Source organism: Neoarius graeffei, chromosome 13 (assembly GCF_027579695.1).
Source record: "Neoarius graeffei isolate fNeoGra1 chromosome 13, fNeoGra1.pri, whole genome shotgun sequence".
Taxonomy (NCBI): domain Eukaryota; kingdom Metazoa; phylum Chordata; class Actinopteri; order Siluriformes; family Ariidae; genus Neoarius; species Neoarius graeffei.
Genome location: NC_083581.1, coordinates 52,060,698 through 52,084,692, shown reverse-complemented (window position 1 = coordinate 52,084,692; position 23,995 = coordinate 52,060,698). Strand labels below are relative to the sequence as shown.

General features: G+C 40.6%; 1 protein-coding gene across 1 annotated transcript in view; it reads left to right on the top strand.

The window, feature by feature from the left end:
• xkr7b (XK, Kell blood group complex subunit-related family, member 7b) overlaps positions 1-12,931 on the top strand; it is a 156,772-nt gene extending 143,841 nt beyond the window's left edge. Inside the window, exons 3-4 of the mRNA XM_060938014.1 lie at positions 10,969-12,335; positions 12,912-12,931. Coding sequence (XP_060793997.1) covers positions 10,969-11,939 — 971 coding nt within the window. The 3' untranslated portion in view covers positions 11,940-12,335; positions 12,912-12,931. The remainder of the gene's footprint in view (positions 1-10,968; positions 12,336-12,911) is intronic.
• The last annotated feature ends 11,064 nt before the right edge of the window (positions 12,932-23,995 follow it).

The window sequence follows — 23,995 nt, the reverse complement described above, 5'->3', positions numbered from 1 at the left end:
AAAGAAAGTGGGGGAAAGGTAGTGGAAAAGAGCAGTGAAGGAGAAATAATGATAGGTGGTGACAGAAGAGGTGTAGATGTGTGCATGACACTCGTGTTCCTTAAAATACTTTGTCTCTGTGTGTGGTGTAGTGTGGTGTGAGATTTACCTGTGAAAGCAATGATATGTGGAGTACACTGAACATTGTTCTATGATATAATGTCCCATTCTGTCAGAAGGTGGGAGAGTCGAGGGCTGGACAGAGAAAAGAGAAGCCTAGACCATGAATCTGTAGGCACATTGATCGTAAAACAAGCAAACGTATCATCAGTTTTCTTAATCATCACACGGCAAAAAATATCTTGGCAAATGTAATTCTCTTTAATAAGTGAAAGGTTATGTAATAGTTCTCATTATGGGATTATTATTATTATATAACACATATAAGACCATGAAGCCTTTTTCTACACAGATTTACTCCATTTAATCTTAGCTGTTTTATTCTATTGGTAAAAAATGTCCAGAAAAATAGGATAAATAACCTTATCATGCGTCTTCAATATAACAAAGAAAAAATAGTTGCTTATATTCAAGACATTTTTGCAGTGCTGTTTCATCTTTGTTGGATCTATAAGGTCATATGGTCAGAGGTGCATATACATTTGAGCGTGCCATTTTAATAATCTGAGAAATATTTACTAAATTAACAAAATCAATATCAGTATAATCCATAGTATTGTGGGTAGAGTAGGAAAAGTAATAACAAGAAAAATGGCAAATAATATTAATCGTCACAGTTGCGTCTGCAGGAATTCTGTGCTATAATACGTAATGGCGTTTATTATAAACATTGACTCGGAATGAGCAGATGAAAGATGAAGCACATACCTGGGTTATTCAGAGACATTTGGATATCATCAGGTGTTTAAGGTTACTATATCATTTCAGACCAATGCTAAAACATGCCAGATGCTATTTTGTAATATGCATACAGATTCGAATAAATCTGACTTCAGCCTGACTTATTTGAGTATTTCAATGAATAAAGCACCTCGCAATGAACAGAATTCACATCACTTACAGGGGAGATTGGAAAACTGCATCACGTTGGCACCTGCTTGCACTCAAGACTCCACTTCCCAGGATTCACAGCGGCCATCAAATATGGCTGCCATGGACTACAATAACCATCCTGCACCTCACCACTCGCAGTCTCCGGAATTCATCACACACCTGAACCCAAACACTGCGCACTCACTCAGCCACACGATTTAAAGGGGAACTGAAGTCATTTTTAAACTTGCTTTATTTCTTAATTAAAGTGTTATTCAATTACGTTTTCGGTTTTAGTAACCTTATATCGTGACTCGTATTGGCAACTAATTGCAATTAAATATTATACTTATCGGCCTATTCGGTTTTTAGCCATGTTGAATTTAGTTCGTTTGGTTCACGGCAGGCGTCGCTTATCCGTGCGATCTTCACAAGACTTGCGCAAGACTTCGAAACGTGAAGTGTCAGCGCCGCCATTTTGAAAACTGTTATCCAAATGAAGTATTGCACAAAAACAAGTTTAAATGACGATTACTGCCTACTTTTTTCAAACTTTCCTGATTGCTATTAAAACAAAACTTCCAGCTTGATTACATCAGCATTCGAAAGAGGGCGCACGCGTCTTTGGACAACGTTGGCAGATGTCGGTCGCTTTGATTTCCGCTGTACGTTTTACTTCCGTCCTACGATGTCTCGCACAGGTCTCAACAAATCTCGTTTACGGCCATTGCTTTGACATATGGACTGATATATTACAGAGCATATTTCAAACACTCATAACTTGCTATAGCAGTGAGAAAAATAGCTATCAAAAATGCATTCCTATATTTAATAAAATGAGAAATATAATTTTGATAATTAAAAATTTGCCTTCAGTTCTCCTTTAAGGACTTCATGCTCACAGTTCATTGTGAAGTAAAAGCTCAGTGTACCCTTGCCTGGCTTTACCAAGCTTTCTAAGCAACATGCTGACATCGTGTTTTTGACTTTATTTGTACTTTGTTGCCCTTTTGTCTTTGCCTCTGATAACCTGTTTGTGCCTCGCCTGACCATTGCCTGTTTTGTGACTCTGCCTTTTGCGTATTGTTTTGGATTTGTGTGCCAGCTTAGCCTAATTAAGCTCTCTGCTGCTTTTACATCTGTCTGTTGCCTCTGTTTCTGCCAAACTGTTTAGCTTTCTATGTAATGATGGCCTTAAACAGCTTCATATAAAACAGAGCATACTTTCATGATTGTCTTTTTATTTGTAGAAACATCAAACAAATGCACCTATAACTTCACTGAAAAATGTTACTCTCTTCACTGCAAAAAAAAATCTTAGTATATACTAAAGTATCTCAAAAAATTAGAATATTGTGAAAAAGTTCACTTTCTTGTAATTTAATTCAAAAAGGTAAACTTTCGTATTCTATATTCATTACACATAAAGTGAAATATTTCACGCCTTTTTTTTTGTTTGTTTGTTTCCATTTTGATGATTGTGGCTTATAGCTCATGAAAATCAGAAATCCAGTATCTTAAATTATTAGAATATTTCCTAAAATCAATCAAAAAAAGGATTTACAATACAGAAATGTGTAACCTCTGGAAAGTATTTTCATTTGTACACTCAATACTTGGTTGGGGCTCCTTTACCACGAATTACTGCATCAATGCGGCGTGGCATGGAGTCGATCAGCCTGTGGAACTGCTGAAGAGTTATTGAAGCCCAAGTTGCTTTTATAGCAGCCTTCAGCTCATCTGTACTTTTGGGTCGGGTGTTTCTCATCTTCTTCTTGACCCATAGATCCTCTATGGGGTTCAGGTCAGGCGAGTTGGCTGGCCAATCAAGCACAGCAATATCATGGTCAGCAAACCATTTGGTAGTAGTTTGGCACTGTGGGCAGGTGCTAAGTTCTGCTGGAAAAGGAAATCAGCATCTCCATAAAGCTTGTCAGCACATGGAAGCATGAAGTGCTCTAAAATCTCCTGGTAGACAGTTGCATTGACTTTGGACTTGATAAAAACAGTCACCCAACACCAGCAGATGTAATGGCACCCCAAATCATCACAGACTGCGGAAACTAAACACTGGACTTCAAACACCTTGGGTTCTGTGCTTCTTCACTCTTCCTCCAGAATCTAGGACCTTGATTTCCAAATGAAATACAAAATGTACTTTCATCTGAAAAGAGAACTTTGGACCACTGAGCAACAGTCCAGTTTTTTCTCTCCTTAGCCCAGGAAAGACGCTTCTAACACTGTCTCTGTTTCAGGAGTGGATTGATATTAGGAATGCAACAGTTGTGGCCCCTTTTCTGAAGATGTCTGTGCATGATGGCTCTTGACGCACTCACACCAGCCTCACTCCACTCCCTATGAAGCTCAGTCATGTTCTTCAATTGAATTTTTTTGACAATCCTCTCAAGGCTGCAGTCATCCCTGTTGCTTGTGCACCTTTTCCAGCCAGCCTTTTCAGCAATGACCTTCTGTGACTTACCCTCCTTGTGGAGGGTGCCGATGGTCATCTTCTGGACAACTGTCAAGTCAGCAGTCTTCCCTATGATTGTGGTTGTGTGTACTGAACTACACTGAGAGATGCACAGTATTTATATTGTTTGAATAGCAACTTACTCAAACTTGAAATTAAACATTCTAATAAGTTGAGATACTGGATTTCTGATACTCATGAGCTATAATACAACCCCGATTCCAAAAAAGTTGGGACAAAGTACAAATTGTAAATAAAAATGGAATGCAATGATGTGGAAGTTTCAAAATTCCATATTTTATTCAGAATAGAACATAGATGATATATCAAATGTTTAAACTGAGAAAATGTATCATTTAAAGAGAAAAATTAGGTGATTTTAAATTTCATGACAACAACACATCTCAAAAAAGTTGGGACAAGGCCATGTTTACCACTGTGAGACATCCCCTTTTCTCTTTACAACAGTCTGTAAACGTCTGGGGACTGAGGAGACAAGTTGCTCAAGTTTAGGGATAGGAATGTTAACCCATTCTTGTCTAATGTAGGATTCTAGTTGCTCAACTGTCTTAGGTCTTTTTTGTCGTATCTTCCGTTTTATGATGCGCCAAATGTTTTCTATGGGTGAAAGATCTGGACTGCAGGCTGGCCAGTTCAGTACCTGGACCCTTCTTCTACGCAGCCATGATGCTGTAATTGATGCAGTATGTGGTTTGGCATTGTCATGTTGGAAAATGCAAGGTCTTCCCTGAAAGAGACGTCGTCTGGATGGGAGCATATGTTGCTCTAGAACCTGGATATATCTTTCAGCATTGATGGTGTCTTTCGAGATGTGTAAGCTGCCCATGCCACATGCACTGATGCAACCCCATACCATCAGAGATGCAGGCTTCTGAACTGAGCGCTGATAACAACTTGGGTCATCCTTCTCCTCTTTAGTCCGAATGACACGGCGTCCCTGATTTCCATAAAGAACTTCAAATTTTGATTCGTCTGACCACAGAACAGTTTTCCACTTTGCCACAGTCCATTTTAAATGAGCCTTGGCCTAGAGAAGATGTCTGCGCTTCTGGATCATATTTAGGTATGGCTTCTTCTTTGAACTATAGAGTTTTAGCTGGCAACAGCGGATGGCACGGTGAATTGTGTTCATAGATAATGTTCTCTGGAAATATTCCTGAGCCCATTTTGTGATTTCCAATACAGAAGCATGCCCGTATGTGATGCAGTGCCGTCTAAGGGCCCGAAGATCACGGGCACCCAGTATGGTTTTCCGGCCTTGACCCTTACGCACAGAGATTTTTCCAGATTCTCTGAATCTTTTGATGATATTATGCACTGTAGATGATGATATGTTCAAACTCTTTGCAATTTTACACTGTCGAACTCCTTTCTGATATTGCTCCACTATTTGTCGGCGCAGAATTAGGGGGATTGGTGATCCTCTTCCCATCTTTACTTCTGAGAGCCGCTGCCACTCCAAGATGCTCTTTTTATACCCAGTCATGTTGATGATCTATTGCCAGTTGACCTAATGATTTGCAATTTGGTCCACCAGCTGTTCATTTTTTGTACCTTTAACTTTTCCAGCCTCTTATTGCCCCTGTCCCAACTTTTTTGAGATGTGTTGATGTCATGAAATTTCAAATGAGCCAATATTTGGCATGAAATTTCAAAATGTCTCACTTTCGACATTTGATATGTTGTTTATGTTCTATTGTGAATACAATATCAGTTTTTGAGATTTGTAAATTATTGCATTCCATTTTTATTTACAATTTGTACTTTGTCCCAACTTTTTTGGAATCGGGGTTGTAATATAATATTATAATCATCAAAATTAAAACAAAGGTTTGAAATATCACTTTATGTATAATGAATATAGAATATATGAAATTTTACCTTTTTGAATTAAATTACAAAATAATTCACATAGATAGATAGATAGATAGATAGATAGATAGATAGATAGATAGATAGATAGATAGATAGATAGATAGATAGATAGATAGACATTTCTAGACATTTTTACTTATTTCAATCTTTATGTTTACTGGCAGATAATTTTGCTTCTCTCTAGAAATGAATGTTTAACATGAGAAAAAGTATCTGCCAGTAGAACAAGTCTATGTTCATTATTTTTGAAATTAGTAAAAATGTCTAGAAATAAGTTTAATATTCTTACATGTGGTTTACTGTAATCCTATAATAGGACATATTAAATACATTTTACTATATTGAGGATATTTTGTTTTATTTGTTTATTTATTTTTGCAGTGATCAGCTAATTCATCCTTTGTGCTCAAACCATCCCTCATTTTGATGTCAAACAAAAGTTTCATGAAGCAGATGTAGATTTGTTAATGTCATGCCATGCTCACAAATCTGTACACATTTCTAGCCATCGTGTCTGTGTACGTGTTAGTCTGTGAATAATAGTAAATAATAGCTATAACCGCTTCATACTTGTGTTTTAAATGAGCTCTGTCTGTTTTGATTCCTCTTAGTTATTCAAATATTAATCCTTGATAGATTTATGTATAAAATTGATTTGTCTTTACGCACAGTGATTAAAACCTAGACAGAATTTCATTCTGTAATCATCTTCTGTCTTGTCAAATGTATACTTGTTGTATCAGTACAGTAGATTTTCCTTTTTGTATGAAATACAACAATGAAATAGTACTTAAAAAATTAAACAGGGGTGAAACAGTAGTGTTGCTAGCTCACAGCTCCAGAGTACACGGTTCGATCACGGTTCGATCAGTCTATACCCAGGATAGACTCTGGTTCCACCACAACTCTGACCCTAAGTGGTTACTACAGATGAATCCGAGTACTTGAACAGACAAAAATCCAAATGCTGCAGCCACAGTTTCCAAACTAAAATATCCTTTCAGCTTCTGTTGGAGTTACAGAGTTTTCTTGTTTAAGTAGCTCAGCTTAAAAAAAAATCCTTTCCTTCAGAAATTGCCAATTAGGTTTCTAGAACAATATGCACAACCAGATGTTATCCACGTTTAGGTAACTGAACCAATTGTCCCATTCTGTTTTCTCACAGCAAGGTGCCAGCTTTGCACTTAACTAATCCATGATCTAATCTTTGATGTTCTTTGTGGCAGCGGTGTGTGATGTTTGATTTAATTAAGATTGTCTACCATGTTCCATGAGAGCAGCAGGAACACAATGTGCAAGTTTGAACAGAGAGCATCCGCCAGCCAACAGCCGAGCCGGAAAACAGTACATTCAGCTATCAGTTCAGTGCTAATTAAGAGCTCTTTTAATTTTAATCTACGTAGGTGTGGGACAAACAAGAGCGAGAGAGAGAGAGAGAGAGAAAGAATACAGTGCCTTGAAAAAGTATTCATACCCCTTGAATTTTTTGACATTTTTCCACCTTACAACCACGAACTTAAAAGTTTTTATTGAGATTTTATGTGATAGACCAACACAGAGTAGCATATAATTGTGAAGTGAAACAAAAATAATAAAATGGTCTTCAAAATTTTAAACAAATAAAAATCTGAAAAATGTGATGTGCATTAGTATTCAGCCCCCCTGCGTCAATACTTTGTAGAGCCACTTATTGCTGCAATTACAGCTACAAGTCTTTTGTGGTATGTCTCTACCAGCTTTGCACATCTAGACACTGAAATTTTTGCCCATTCTTCTTTGCAAAATAGCTCAAGCTCAGCCAGATTGGATGGAGAGCGTCTGTGAACAGCAATTTTCAAGTCTTGCCACAGATGCTCAATGGGATTTAGGTCTGGACTTTGACTGGGCCATTCTAACACATGAATATTCTTTGATCTAAACCAGGGGTCATCAAACTACGGCCCACGGGCCGACTCTGGCCCGCCACCCCCCTTTGACCGGCCCCCCAGCCCCTCTGCCCCCCACCACTTGAACCGGCCCTATGAGGCAATCCCCAAAAGTGGTCATGGCCTATTTTTTAAAATTGCTTTTTGGCAAATAATAACATGTCTGCATCTTGTATTTTGTTGATTTTATCAATTAAAATTGATATTTAGTTATAAAATGAACTATTCATATTTTCCAAATTTTCATCATATGCTCGCGATCAAGCAGTGACAGGCAGCGCATGCGCAGAGAATTATCAGTGTTCAGGACAGCAAAATGGCTAGCGGTCAGCGAAAAGTTCACAGAGAGTGCAGAGTTTTTAAAGAACAGTGGACCACCGATTATTTTTTCGTTCAGTGTAAGGACCGTGCAGTTTGTCTTGTATGTAAAGAAAGTGTGTAATTTTCAAAGAATATAACCTACGTCGTCACTATGAAACCCGCCACAAAGAGTATGCTAGTTTGCGAGGGCAAACAAGAGAAGACAGGATTCGGAGGATGAAATGCGGACTGGCTGCACAACAGAATGTATTCCTTCACCAAACCCAGATCAACCAGGCTGCTGTCCGAGCTAGCTATAAGGTAGCTCACCTACTAGCTACCCATGGAAAGCCGTTTACTGATGGGGACTTTGTTAAAGTATGCATGCTTGCTGTGGCCGAGGAGGTGTGTCCCGACGAAGGATGCGCTCAACGCGGTGAGTCTCTCCACACCTGCTATGACCAGGCGAACCGAAGATTTGGGGGACAACGTGTATGACCAGCTGAATGAGAAAGCGTCAGAATTCGAGTTTTTTGCTTTGGCCATGGGTGAGAGCAATGACGTGCAGGACACAGCACAACTGCTGTGATCTATTGATCTATTGCTCATATTATAATTTCACTGTTTTTTTAAATGTATTTATTTTATAGGCCTACTTATTTGGCCTTTATTAAGTGCTGCACACAATTATTATTAATATTAATAACATCAACAGGCCTACCTACAATTTATAATTTTCCACTCACCTTTGCCAGTGTCAATCACCTCAACTAGGCAGATACCTTGACAGCTTTGATGTTATTTTTATTAGAAAATAAATAAATGGAATATCTGTGGTATTTCAAATTAAAACAAAGTGTGAAGACTCGATTACTACTTTTGCAAACCACCAGTAAAGATAAACAAATATGTGCCAGGAATCAAGTGTTGATATAGTAGTGTGGATAGAGTAGTGGGGATATAGTAGTGGGGATATAGTAGTGGGGATGGCTGTGCCAGGCTAGTAATCTCTACTACACAATGAGACCTGCTGGTGGTCATATTTGTCTGGGTCATACAATTCTATGTTATATAGCTGACCCGACCCCGGCCCCCCCATCACAGTCAGGAACAACAATGTGGCCCCCAGAGAAAAAAAGTTTGGTGACCCCTGATCTAAACCATTCCATTGTAGCTCTGGCTGTATGTTTAGGGTCATTGTCTTGCTGGAAGGTGAATCTCCTTCCCAGTCTCAAGTCTTTTGCCGCCTCCAACAGGTTTTCTTCCAGGATTGCCCTGTATTTAGCTCCATCCATCTTCCCATCAACTCTGACCACCTTCCCTGTCCCTGCTGAAGAAAAGCATCCCCATAGCATGATGCTGCCACCACCATGTTTCACAGTGGGGATGGTGTGTGCAGGGTGATGAGCAGTGTTAGTTTTCTGCCACACATAGCGCTTTGCATTTAGGCCAAAAAGTTCAACTTTGGTCTCATCTGACCAAAGCACCTTCTTCCCCATGTTTGCTGTGTCCCCTACATGGCTTCTGGCAAACTGCAAACGGGACTTCTTATGCCTGTCTTTCAACAATGGCTTTCTTCTTGCCACTCTTCCAAAAAGGCCAGATTTGTGGAGTGTACGACTTATAGTTGTCCTGTGCACAGATTCTCCCACCTGAGCTGTGGATTTCTGCAGCTCCTCCAGAGTGATCATGGGCCTCTTGGCTGCTTCTCTGACCAGTGCTCTCCTTGCTCGCTCTGTCAGTTTAGGTGGACGGCCATGTCTTGGTAGGTTTGCAATTGTGCCATACTTTTTCCATTTTTGAATGATAGATTGAAAAGTGCTTCTTGAGATGTTCAGGGCTTGGGATATTTTTTTATAACCTAACCCTGCTTTAAACTTCTCCAGAACTTTATCCCTGACCTGTCTGGTGAGTTCTTTGGTCTTCATGATGCTGTTTGTTCTTCAGTGTTCTCTAACAAACCACTGAGGCCTTCACAGAGCAAGTGTATTTATGCTGAGAGTAAATTACACACAGTAGGACTCTATTAACTAATTAGATGACTTCTGAAGGCAACTGATTGCACTGGATTGTATTTAGAGGTATCAGAGGACAGGGGGCTGAATACTAATGCACAGCACATTTTTCAGATTTTTATTTGTTTAAAATTTTGAAGACCATTTATCATTTTCATTTCACTTCAGAATTATGTGCTACTCTGTGTTGGTCTATCACATAAAATCTCAATAAAAACTTTTAAGTTCGTGGTTGTAAGGTGGAAAAATGTGAAAAAGTTCAAGGGGTATGAATACTTTTTCAAGGCACTGTAACTGGCTTTAAAGGAGACAGATTATCGTTCAGCACTTTCGAGTTAAAGCTCTGGGTGAAAGGGATGAAAAATCTTCGCTGGCTTGGTTGCTCTGTGTGTGTCTGACAATATCATAGGGATAAAAGCAGCAGGATATCAGCAGGGAGCTGACAGATAAACAAACAAACCGCCTTGATGTACTAAAGACCTGATGTCAAGAATACTTTCACCTTTATGGAAGCCCTGGAGGTTACTTCCTTCTCTCTCTCTCTCTCTCTCTCACACACACACACACACACACTTTTTACCTGATCATACCCCAGGGTGCCTGTAAACTAAAAAGTGTGTTTTTTCATGAAACATACAAGACAGTAGCAAAACTGACAAACACGTCACAATTTTAGCTCCTAATTCAGGTCTCGCCTTTTCTTAAACGAGTAGCCGGTCATATAATTTTAATGAATGCTTTTCACTTATTTGTAATACTTTAAGAGTGCCTACTGTAGCTTCCTCAGAATCTCACTTTTCTAATATAAGCTTAGGCAGTCAAAAAGCAGGAAATGTCCCCAGATTCATGGCTGTTCTTATGAAGAATGAGTCACAAGTAATGAGAGACATAATTTAAGGCATGAATTATTCATTTTTCTTTCATTAATAATTCAATAGCATGTCCAATTAGCAATGAATTACATGGGATCTAATTAAATATTGAGCGGCAGTGCTCTAAGAATGGGAAAGTGTTCATTTTTCCATAAAGATTCTGATTAGGTTTTATATTTAGCACCTCAGAGTAAACTGAGGTTTAATAACAATGACGGTCGGATGGCGTTCAGCATTTCGCCAGAACTTATAATGAAATGTAAATAATATGCTTTGATTTGGCACAAACTGAGCTTTTATAGCTTTTAAAAGCTTTTACTGTGGCCACATAGGGTACTACGGTGTGATTTTTGTTGGTGGTATGCATACAGGGACCCACACACCTCACAATTCTATGCCCTTATAAATCTCCATGTACATGTTTGAGAGTCACTGAGTTGTCACTTTGCTTTGAACAGGTCTCTCCACCTCTGCCTCTTTGGTCTCCTTGGCGTGGATGATTGCCTCCTACCAGAAGGTCCTTCGTGACTCCAGAGATGACAAGCTACCCATGTCCTACAAGGCAGTGATTGTGCAAATGCTGTGGCACCTGTTCACCATTGGTGCACGTACCATTGCCTTTGCGCTCTTCGCCTCTGTCTTCCAGCTGTACTTTGGTATTTTTGTTGTGGCTCACTGGTGCGCCATGACCTTCTGGATCATCCAAGGTGAGACGGACTTCTGCATGTCCAAGTGGGAAGAGATCATTTACAACATGGTTGTAGGCATCATCTACATCTTCTGCTGGTTCAATGTCAAGGAGGGTCCAGCACGATGCCGCCTGGCCACATACTACTGTGTGATTTTGGTGGAGAATGCGGCCCTTACGGCCACCTGGTATGCATACAGGGGCCCACACACCTCAGACTTCTATGCCCTTATCATTGTGTGTGTGGTAGTATGCAGCTATGCCTTGGGAACCTTTTTTATGTTTGTCTACTACTGCCTGCTCCATCCTGATGGCCCAATTCTGGGTTCACAGTGGAGCTGCATGGAGGAAGGAATGGGTGCAATAGGACTCGGAGGTGTGGGGGATCTGGGGACGCCTCTGCCCCAAACAGATGTTGTCACAAGTCCCCCAAGAACCTTGCAGAGGACTAAGGATGGGGAACGGGAACAAGGAGACAAGGAGAGTTGCTTGCCTGTTTTTCAGGTGAGGTCCATCAGTGTGGCTCCTGCACCTTCTCCCCGAACACCAAAAACTGAGGGTCCTGTTATCCGCATTGACCTGCCCAGGAAAAGCTACCCAGCCTGGGATGCACACTTCATTGACCGCCGGTTGAGAAAAGCCATCTTGGTGCTGGAGAATACATCACCAGTGACGCCACGGATCCAGTACCGCAGTCTTGGCAGCCCCAAAGAGGTGATGGAGTACGAGACTACTGTGTAGTTGCAATTCCTGACCTCATATCAGCAGGGACTTCGCCTGTGACTCTGCATCTCTGTGTAGAGAAGCAATGAAGAGTAAGGCAATGCTGGGAGAATCCCAGAATACAATTGGTGCTCTGAGGCATGTGTGTGCATGGGACATGGGTCATTGGCTTTGCCTGGAAATTATCATCTGTTCTGAAAACTTGTATTTCAGAAAATACAAATGGAACATGAGTGAGGTTAGAAGTTAAAGGTCAAAAAGTTCAGTGAGTAAAGGGTTGACTGTAAATGAGAATGATATTCAAGAATAAGACCACAATGCCAGCCATAAGTACTGATCTGAAAAGAAGGGTGATGCCTGTCCATAGATGTTTTGATGATGTGCATGGACGTGATGATGAGGATGATGATAAATGTAAGTAGGAGATTTCAGGTGAAATGTTTATGTTAAATGCTAGAAGAACTGACCAATCAGTGCCCTGGGAGCTGCACTGGTCTAAATCCATATTAGTGGCTTGAAAACAGTACCAGTTGTGTATTATATTGCTTATGTGAATGGTGAGATTAGCCAGTTGAATTATCATTGGTTTATTTATTGATCGAGTAGATTTATTTTTTTGTTACTCTGTGGCGATGATGATAAGTTTTTTTTATTATTGTATATCAATGTATACATATAATCATTTTCTTATATGTATACAGTATATTGGAATGGTATCACTGTGTAGGTCTGAATGTCTTTGGGTTGTCTGTATGTTCAGCTGGTCTTTGATCATACTGCATTGTTCATCTGTAAAGGTTCAAGACAGAAAAAAATATGAAGAAAAAAATGGGTTAACCATGCCCTGATATGATGATGATGATGATGATGATGATACATTATGACTAAAATGTAGTTGGAAACATATTTAGTAAAACAACTGTCAACAACCCTGAAAAAAAAAAAGAAAGAAAATGAAAGCATGTTGTTTGTGTTTTTCTTTTCCCATAGGCTCTACTCTTGCTTGCGAGACAATGTTGTAGTCGAGTCACTAAACCTCGAGTCCGAGTCCAGTCTCAAGTCCCCAGTGTTCAAGTCCAAGTCATTAAAGAAAATTTCAAGTCAAGTCCACTATTGATCTGAGTCGAGTCCGAGAACAAGACTCCAACTGCACCATTTGACGATGGCTGTTGCTGCCTTTATGTGAAAGCGTCTCTGCTACTGTGTTGGACTAACGTTACTGCTTGACTGCCCCATTTTAGTTAATAGCCTACAGATTCATCGCTCAGCAAGCCCCGCCCACTATCAACAGGGCAAATAACATGAAAGAGGGTTAACACTAGCTAGTTCATCAGTCAGCAAGCAAGCCCTGCTATCAACAGAGCAATGAACATAGTGCGTCACTTACTTCTCTGGGTGGAGTCTTGCCAAATGGCGATTGAAGTTCAAGGTTGTCCCCATCGTCTCCTCGATAGTTCTTCTACATATGGAACACATAGCAGTGCATTTTTTCCCACTGCACGAGAAGTCTGTATAAGCAAAGCGGACAATCCTAGGGCCATTCTCTCCAGGCATTTTAGCACCATTAACGTTAGTTTGTTCCTGAACATGACGCATGAACAGGTGAATGTGCATTCTCTTGCACAAAATTAGTATAAAAATTAATGTAGATATCTTATGCCAAATTATTATGCCATGTTACAAAAGATAAAGAAAAAATCCGAGTCCTCGTCTCCAATTTACGAGTTTGAATGCGGTTAATGTATAAGTCCGAGTCATCAGTGCTCAAGTCCAAGTCAAGTCACGAGTCCTTAAAATTAGGGCACAAATCGGACTCGAGTCTGAGTCCTGGACTTGAGTACTACAAGCCTGTTGCGAGATACTGGTTTTGTTGCAAGAGTTTTTCAAACTGTTTGCTGCTCACTGTTGGGCAGCATTTGATTTGAGCAGCACAAGGGGTTGAAGATGAAGATGGTGGATTTTAAACTGGTGTGTCTAAGTGTCTTTGTCTTTTTATTTATATTTGTGTTCATTCTAACTTTTTTTGATATTAAGATAAGATAGAACATTGTCATTGTTTTAGAAACAACGAAACAGTTTAGCAGCTCTCGGTACTGGCAGTGCAAAATGCAAAATAGATACACGAACAAATAACACAAAAAGAAACACAATAAATAGACATAAAAACAATAAATAGGCATTTTCCTTGTGGGAGGGTGCTTGTTGCCCCTCACTGGTGGAGTTGGGGCAGGGGAGGTGGGGTTGCGCAACCGACAGCTTGAGGGTAGAAAGTGTTTTTTAGTCTGTTTGATGAAGCTCTGATGAGTCTGTATTAGAGGTCTGCGCGAGACAGAATTTTCAGTCCCGCTCCCGCAAAGAATTATGATTTTCAGTCCCGCTCCCGCCCACGCCTGCCATATTTTGTCCCGCTCCCGCCCGCAAATCCCGCATGATGCAGACATTCGCGTTATTTCTCACGAAAGTTCTTGTCATTGGCTTGGGGAATTAAACATGCTGAGCTTAGCTGAGCTCTCCACTGACTGATCCTTCACCTAGCGCACGCAGCGAGGGTGCGCGTTGCCAGGCGGCATGCGCAGCTGAATTTTTACAGAGATACCCAACACACCTACCAAAATCTGCAGTGGATATTAAGAATATTGTACATTGCACATAGCTTATATGTCACTCCTCACATTTACATTCTAGGAAATACAAGTAGGCCTATAAGAAATTAATATAATTTAAAGACACAGCGTGATGGTGCCCCGCCCCCTACTTTGAGTGGATTTAGCATAAATATCTACAGCTCACGTTCAGGGGTGTGTTTCCCAAACAACCAACCAAGTTAGCATTAAACCAATATGGTACGATGCAAGTTTGAACTAACTAACATCCAAAAAACGACTGTTTCCCAAAGCTGTAGTACCAACTTGGTCTGAACCAAGTTGATTTGAACCAACACAGTTCAAACCACGATGTTTTCAGATGTGTTCGGATGGTCTCGTTTATTGTCGGAATTCAGAGAAACAACCCGAAGTTGGCTGACAGTGCGAACGGCATTTCACCATTAAATGACCATTAAGCCAAATTTGGTGCGTCCATAATCTTCCCCTGATGCTTGCAACTTGGTGTAGATGTTCATTTAGACTAATATAAAATTGCAGTACCCCTCATTTGGAAATCACGTGTAAACAAAAGGCATCTCCATAAATTAAAGCATCATATACTAGTTTTGGCTATAAGGCTATTTGCCCTGATTAAAAATAGCTAAGCAAACTGCTGTGAGATGGCACAGATAACGTTATGTAGATCTACATGTTGTGTATTTATAGGTGGCATTGTTAGGTTTATTGTAAGTTTATTGTTTAGACTCTGACATTCTGCTGACACATTCCAAGTTGAGCGCTGCATGCGCTCATGATTGACAGCTCTCGCTTTGATTGACAGCTCTCACTTTGCGCACTCGCACTCCCACTTCCGAGTCTGTGGCGTTATGATTCCAACCGCGATTTCATTCTCCTCTCATATGAAGTGCTGCGCAACCACAACCAGCTCCTCAGATTATACACTGTCTATTTCTCGCTTTAAATTGAACAATCTGTGCGATACACCGTCAAACAACTGAGATATTTAAACATCGAGACATTCCGTCCGCCATGTTGAATGCAGTTGACACCTTCAGACAAAGTTGGTTAGGTGAAACTAAGCACTGAGAGGTGCTGAAACTAAGCACCGAGAGCGAAAAGGAATCGGAAACGTACGCGAGATTAGACCACATCCGCAAATTTAGGCATCTTAAAATGTTTTTATTAATGCCAAATAAAATATCCAGCACAAATTATATATGATAGACATAAATTAATAATTTATAAATTTTATTTTAAACACGTTTTTAGTTAGTGGGACTGCAGCTTATCACCTCTCCCGCCCGCTCCTGCATTGTGCACTCCTCCTCCCGCCCGCACCCGGAATGAGCTTTCAAAATTTGTCCTGCGCCGCACTGCTTTGCGTCGGGTCCCGCGGGACTCCCGCGGGAGTGCAGGGCTCTAGTCTGTATCTCTTTCCAGAGCGCAGTAGGGAGAACAGATGATGTCCAGGGTGGGTATGGTCCTTTAAAATACAGCTGGCCTTCTTTTGTAGTCGGTCAGTGTAAATGTCTTTGAGGGGAGGTAGTGGTACATCAATTATGCACTCTGCCGCCTTCACCACCCGCTGCAGGTCCTTCCTGGCCTTCACGGTACAGCTGGAAAACCACACCGTACAACAGTAGGTCAGGAGACTCTCCTATTACAGATCGATAAAAGTTGATCAGCAGGTGGCGAGGGAGGCGAGCTTGCTTTAACTTCCTAATGAAGTAAAGCTTCTGTTGGGCTTTCCCCACCTGGTGGGAGATGTTAGTGGTCCAGGTGAGATCAGCCAAGATGTGGACGCCTAGGAACCTGAAGGTCTCCACCCTCTCCACCTCCTCACTGTGTATGCAGAGGGCAGAGTGTTCAGTGCGCCTCGATCTCCTAAAGTCCACTATCATTTCCTTAGTTTTAGAAATGTTTAAGTCCAGGTTATTGTCTGAACACCATTTTGTCAAGTGCTGAACCTCCTCCCTGTAGGCTGTCTCGTTGTTGTTAGTTATCATACCCACTATCGTGGTATCATCAGCAAATTTGACAATGGTGTTACTGGTGTGGATGGAGGAACAGTCATGGGTGAAGAGGGGGCTGAGGACACACCCCTGTGGTGTGCCTGTGTTCAAGATGAGAGTGGACGATGTGTTAAAGTCCAATCCTGACATTCTGTGGTCTGTTACTTAGGAAATTCAATATCCAAGTGCACAGTGAACTGCCTAAGCCCAGGTCATTCAGTTTTTGAACTAGCCTGTGGGAAATAACTGTATTAAAGGCGGAGCTAAAATCCACAAACAGCATTCTCACATAGGTGTTTTTTTGATCCAAGTGCGTGAGAGCTGTGTGGAGAGCTGTGATTATTGCATCCTCTGTTGACCTGTTCGCTCTATAAGCGTACTGATGTTGGTCGAGGTCAGCAGGGATGGCTGTTTTAATGTGAGAGAGGATGAGTCTCTTGAAACATTTAGTGATGATGGGGGTTAGGGCAACTGTCATTGCAGATATTGTATTGGAAATTAGGGTCTCTTATGCAGTTTAAAAATAGTTGGGGAAAAATAACTCTGAAGGTGAAGCTGCATCATTTGATTCAAAATTCATAAATATTTACACCCCCCCCCCAAAGGAATATGCCAGATTACCATGATTAATAATTTAAAATAATTTTGCTACACTGAGAAAAGAATTGAAAAACCTTTTTTTCTTACAAGTCAGATATAATAGAAATCTAAGGACAGTTGTTGTTGTTTTCTTGTTCTTGCTCTTTTTGTTCTTCTTCTTCTTGATTAATTTATTCATTTTCAATAACCACTTTATCCTGGTCCATGTGGCAGTGCCATGTGGAGCTGCCGGTCAGCGTTGCAGTGAATCTCAGGAACACTGGCACCGTGCATCATGTGCGTGCGTGCGCGCACACACACACACACACACACACACACACACATTCACACCTAGGGGAATTTACAATTGCCAGTCAATCTATTGGTATGTTTTTGGAAGGTGGAAGGAAACTGGTAAAACCAGAAGAAACCCACACAGATAAGGGGAGAACAGACAGTCCACACAGACGTGTGACCTGGGGACCAATGATCATGATCATTTATAAAATTCAGCAACTGTGTTGAGGTTTTTTTTTTTTTTTCTTCTCTAGTGCAGGGAAATATTGAGATTCTTGAATGTGTCTAATCACATGTATGCTACAGGCATGATGAGGACAGATTAGGTTTTCACAAAACCTCGAGTATTCCTTTAACTCTATCCATTTTTGTATGTAAACTGTTTTATGTTGCAACAACAAAAGAAATCAACTCAAGTGCAGACGGTTCTGTGAATTTAGCTGAAGGGTGATTCGACAGGAAAAATTAATCGCACTACAGAGGGTAATTACTAGACAGGACTCTAGCTTTTCTCATAAAGACTCCCAAGGTCAGTATGTGCAATTCATGAAGCTCATTTTTTGTGGGTTGCTGTGGTAACTGTGGGTCTGTGGAGCTCCGTCAGTTCCCAGTTGAAGTGCTTTTCAGCAGCAGAGACAGGAGCTCCCCATTAGCTCCACACCTGTAGGCCTCAAAATGTGTGCAGGATTAAAAGCGGTCTCTGTACGAAACACACACATACCCTGTGACTAGTGACATATCATTCGCATGTAGCTGATGTACACACACTCCCTTCTGCATTACTGTACGTATTACATACACACGCTTTCTCACTTATTTACAGCTTACGAGCGTTTTCTGCAACCATCAATTTCTGAATGCAACAGTTATTCATATACTAAAGAGTGTTCAAAATTTACCCCCAAAAAATCCACATAAATGGACTTGACACCTAATTATCACATTTGTTTAAAAGCAGATGATGGTTAGTAAACACTACCCCAGGTCATCATCATGACCTAAAGCAATGTTTCCGAACTCCAGCGTTGTGTTTCCTTAGCTCCAGTACTCATAACATTACTCTTTTAATCAATCCTTTCATGAACTGAATCAGGTGCACAAAAACTTACTGTGCAGTTCCTCCAGGGCTGGTATGGAAACAATGATGTGAAGATTCACAGACTTTTTGTTTTTTTGTGCCAAGAAGCGAAGCTCAACTGTGTCGGTCTCCTACTGCCCCCTGTGGGCACAGGTGGAGAACTACAGATAATTCTGCCTAAAGGCGTTGGCATTACAGAATAGAGTGGAAAGACTACCTGTTACGTTTGAAAAAATATATACATAAGGTGTCCATTCTTTCCATATTGTCTCATTTCTTTTAAGACAGAGATAAAAGAGTAAGAGAGGACAAGGGAGCAGAGTTTCCCCAGCCTTCGGTTTATGTGGAATATATATATATATATATATATATATATATATATATATATATATATATATATATATATATATACACACACACAACCCAGATTCCAAAAAAGTTGGGACAAAGTACAAATTGTAAATAAAAACGGAATGCAATGATGTGGAAGTTTCAAAATTCCATATTTTATTCAGAATAGAACATAGATGACATATCAAATGTTTAAACTGAGAAAATGTATCATTTAAAGAGAAAAATTAGGTGATTTTAAATTTCATGACAACACCACATCTCAAAAAAGTTGGAACAAGGCCATGTTTACCACTGTGAGACATCCCCTTTTCTCTTTACAACAGTCTGTAAACGTCTGGGGACTGAGGAGACAAGTTGCTCAAGTTTAGGGATAGGAATGTTAACCCATTCTTGTCTAATGTAGGATTCTAGTTGCTCAACTGTCTTAGGTCTTTTTTGTCGTATCTTCCGTTTTATGATGCGCCAAATGTTTTCTATGGGTGAAAAATCTGGACTGCAGACTGGCCAGTTCAGTACCCGGACCCTTCTTCTACGCAGCCATGATGCTGTAATTGATGCAGTATGTGGTTTGGCATTGTCATGTTGGAAAATGCAAGGTCTTCCCTGAAAGAGACGTCGTCTGGATGGGAGCATATGTTGCTCTAGAACCTGGATATACCTTTCAGCATTGATGGTGTCTTTCGAGATGTGTAAGCTGCCCATGCCACACGCACTAATGCAACCCCATACCATCAGAGATGCAGGCTTCTGAACTGAGCGCTGATAACAACTTGGGTCGTCCTTCTCCTCTTTAGTCTGAATGACATGGCGTCCCTGATTTTCATAAAGAACTTCGAATTTTGATTCGTCTGACCACAGAACAGTTTTCCACTTTGCCACAGTCCATTTTAAATGAGCCTTGGCCCAGAGAAGATGTCTGTGCTTCTGGATCATGTTTAGATACGGCGGCTTCTTTGAACTATAGAGTTTTAGCTGGCAACGGCGGATGGCACGGTGAATTGTGTTCACAGATAATGTTCTCTGGAAATATTCCTGAGCCCATTTTGTGATTTCCAATACAGAAGCATGCCTGTATGTGATGCAGTGCCATCTAAGGGCCCGAAGATCACGGGCACCCAGTATGGTTTTCCAGCCTTGACCCTTACGCACAGAGATTCTTCCAGATTCTCTGAATCTTTTGATCATATCATGCACTGTAGATGATGATATGTTCAAACTCTTTGCAATTTTACACTGTTGAACTCCTTTCTGATATTGCTCCACTATTTGTCGGTGCAGAATTAGGGGGATTGGTGATCCTCTTCCCATCTTTACTTCTGAGAGCTGCTGCCACTCCAAGATGCTCTTTTTATACCCAGTCATGTTAATGACCTATTGCCAATTGACCTAATGAGTTGCAATTTGGTCCTCCAGCTGTTCCTTTTTTGTACCTTTAACTTTTCCAGCCTCTTATTGCCCCTGTCCCAACTTTTTTGAGATGTGTTGCTGTCATGAAATTTCAAATGAGCCAATATTTGGCATGAAATTTCAAAATGTCTCACTTTCGACATTTGATATGTTGTCTATGTTCTATTGTGAATACAATATCAGTTTTTGAGATTTGTAAATTATTGCATTCCGTTTTTATTTACAATTTGTACTTTGTCCCAACTTTTTTGGAATCAGGGTTTTGTGTGTGTGTGTGTGTGTGTGTGTGTGTGTGTGTGTGTGTATTTATTTATTTATTTATTTATTACACACACAATTATTCTACAAACTTGAGTTGTACATGAGCTGATGGGGCGGCACAGTGGTGTAGTGGTTAGCACTGTCACCTCACAGCAAGAGGGTTCAAGCCCAGTGGCTGACAGGGGCCTTTATGTGTGGAGCTTGCTTTTTCTCCCCGTGTCTGCGTGGGTTTCCTCTGGATGCTCCGGTTTCCCCCACAGTCCAAATGTGAGTGTGAATGGTTGTTTGTCTCTATGTGTCAGCCCTGTGATGACCTGGTGACTTGTCCAGGGTGTACTCCGCCTCTCGCCCATAGTCAGCTGGGATAGGCTCCAGCTTGCCCGCAACCCTGCAAAGGATAAGCGGCTACAGATAATGGATGGATGAGCTGATAGCTGATGAGGGGCGTAGCACAGAGTAGGCTATAAGCCATGTATGATGAGATTGAGTGGAATAACTGTTTTATTCTATCCACATTCACTGGATTTTGAGAAACAGAGTATTTTTATTTTTTGCATATTTGCTAAATAAAAACTTTATACAAAATGTCCAATGAAATAATTTCTGCCCAGCGAAATGATAGTAGCAATTTGTGAAAAATGCTATAAGAATAATTATTGAAAAATAAAAAAGATACGTTCTTACCATTAAATACTTTTATTCTGTATTTTGTTGCTTTTTTGTATTTTTGGAGGTTTTGTTTTCGAGTCGAGTTTTTATTTCGTCCTCAGTTGGTTCAGCAACACGCTCCACCATTTTCTTCTACTACTACTTCTTTAGGGGGTTTTTTTGGCGGTTAGCAAACCAACTTGAAGGTGCATTACCGTCACCAACTGGCCTGGAGTGTGGAACAGGAGATATTGGGGGGACTATATTCTTTCAGCTGTTTCTGTTTCTTTTAAATACTTTATAACAAAACCGCCATTTTGTTTTTCTCTACTCACAGTATATAAGCCGATATCCTCGTCATAGAGTAGCCAATCAGAGCACGCGATTGCTAATATCCAGTGAATGTGGATAGAATACACACTCACTGGACACTTCCATAGGAATACCTAGCAATTATCCAATCAGCCAATCATGTGCTAGCAGGTACAAACAGAATGGAGGAAAAAGCTCAATGACTCAGTAACTTTAACACTGACATGGTTGTTGATGCCAAACAGGCTGGTTTGAGTATTTCAGAAACTGCTGATCTCCTGGGATTTTCACACATAGCAGTCTCCAGAGTTTACCCAGAATGGTGCAAAAATAAAAATCCAGTAAGCACCAGTTCTGTGGGCAGAAACACATTGTTGTTGAGAGGTCAGAGGCCAGATTGGTTTGAGCTGACAGCAAGCCTACACTAACTCAAATATCTACTCTTTCCAGCCATGGTGAGCAGAAAAGCATCTCAGATTGCACAACACATTGAACCTTGAGGTGAATGGACTACAAAAGCAGAAGACCACATCAGGTTCCACTCCTTTCAGTCAAGAAGAGAAATATGTGGCTACAGTGGGCCTACGCTTTTAGCAGAAGATATCATTTTGAGAACAATGAAAACTGAAAAGTTAAGGTATAGCCACCAACTTGTAAATTAAAGATTCTGACTGCAAAGTTGAATTCTGGGTAAAATGTTCTAGTTCTATTGCTGTTGGAGTTTTGAGATGTTTCGCTGCTGCACACACTGTGTATCCTATGTGTAAATGTTTTGCCGAGATAAAATGCATCCTGCATTTTGCGATTCCAGAGATTGCCGAAGCAAGTGAGCAACAATATCACGTGACCACCGTGGGGTGTTTGACCTACAGTACTTTTAACCAAAACAAGTCAGCATGGGTAAACATGGCGGACTCCATTCTCCCACCAGCTAAAAGCCAGCAGAAAAGAAACGGAAAGCCTGCCTAGTGAGTGCAAATGCAAGATAGAGCAAGATTAGATTATGTCATTTTTCTGGACCGATAACTAAATCATTCTAGTTAGTGCTTAGCTATCTTAGCCTTAGAATGCATGGGCTCGACTCCACAGTAGCAAGTATGGAGTTATACACCTAATGTTTTAATCTTACAGAGAAAGAAACGATAACACAAAAGCAGAAACAGAGAAAAGATGTATTCATACACTATATTGCCAAAAGTATTTGCTCACCCATCCAAATTATCGGAATCAGGTGTTCCAATCACTTCCATGGCCACAGGTGTATAAAATCAAGCACCTAGGCATGCAGACTGTTTTTACAGTTTGGAGCTGGCCCCTTCCTCTTCCAACATGACTGTGCACCAGTGCACAAAGCAAGGTCCATAAAGACATGGATGACAGAGTCTGGTGTGGATGAACTTGACTGGCCTGCACAGAGTCCTGACCTCAACCCGACAGAACACCTTTGGGATGAATTAGAGCGGAGACTGAGAGCCAGGCCTTCTCGTCCAACATCAGTGTGTGACCTCACAAATGCGCTTCTGGAAGAATGGTCAAAAATTCCCATAAACACACTCCTAAACCTTGTGGACAGCCTTCCCAGAAGAGTTGAAGCTGTTCTAGCTGCAAAGGGTGGACCGACGTCATATTGAACCCTATGGATTAGGAATGGGATATCACTTAAGCTCATATGTGAGTCAAGGCAGGTGAGCGAATACTTTTGGCAATATAGTGTATTTTGTTTCACAGATTTATTTGCGAATGTCAACCACAAATTACATACCTGCAACTCAAAACTGTCCAACATCGATGCAGAGTCACAATGTTTTCCACGCGTCGCCATCTTGGTGTGACGCAGTTCCAGAGTTATGCTAATTAGTTAAAGCTCCTCGTGTTTGGCTATTTCTGTAGGGCCATACTGTTTACCTCAAGAGGTAGGATATTCAGTCCCAAAATGGAGGAAAGTGACCCTCAGCACATCAAAATGATCACATCTCGTCCGCATGATATTGTTCTTGCGAGACATAGGAAAATGCCATGCACAATAAAAAAAATAAAAAATTTCGGATGACTTTGAAGTCAGCACGTTTAAATTAAATCTTTAAAGGTAGACTGCCTTTCAGATTTTTTGAGTTTAGGTCATAAAAAGAATTTTCCCTGACACTCAATTATTTTTGTTTAATGGACCGAAAGTTACTGAATTCGAATCATAGATTTCCAATTTTGTTAGTTTTTTTTATAGAAAAATTAATGAATTTGTGGCCACATAGCCCTAAATTCTCTGCTATTTTTTCCTGCTTCACCATGACCCAATTCAAGATTCTACGTCATGCAACATTTAGTGGGCTTTCCCCGTTTGCACAAGGCATTGTGGGATACAAATTTGAAACAGGAGAGAAAAATGGAGGACCCGAGTGTGCGAATGAAACGTAAAAGACCGACTACAGTAACAGAAAGCGAGAAGAAAAGACGTTATGTTGCGAAGGAAAGGAAACTCAGGACCAAACTAATAAATATCGGCGGTCACCGAGCACCTTGGTG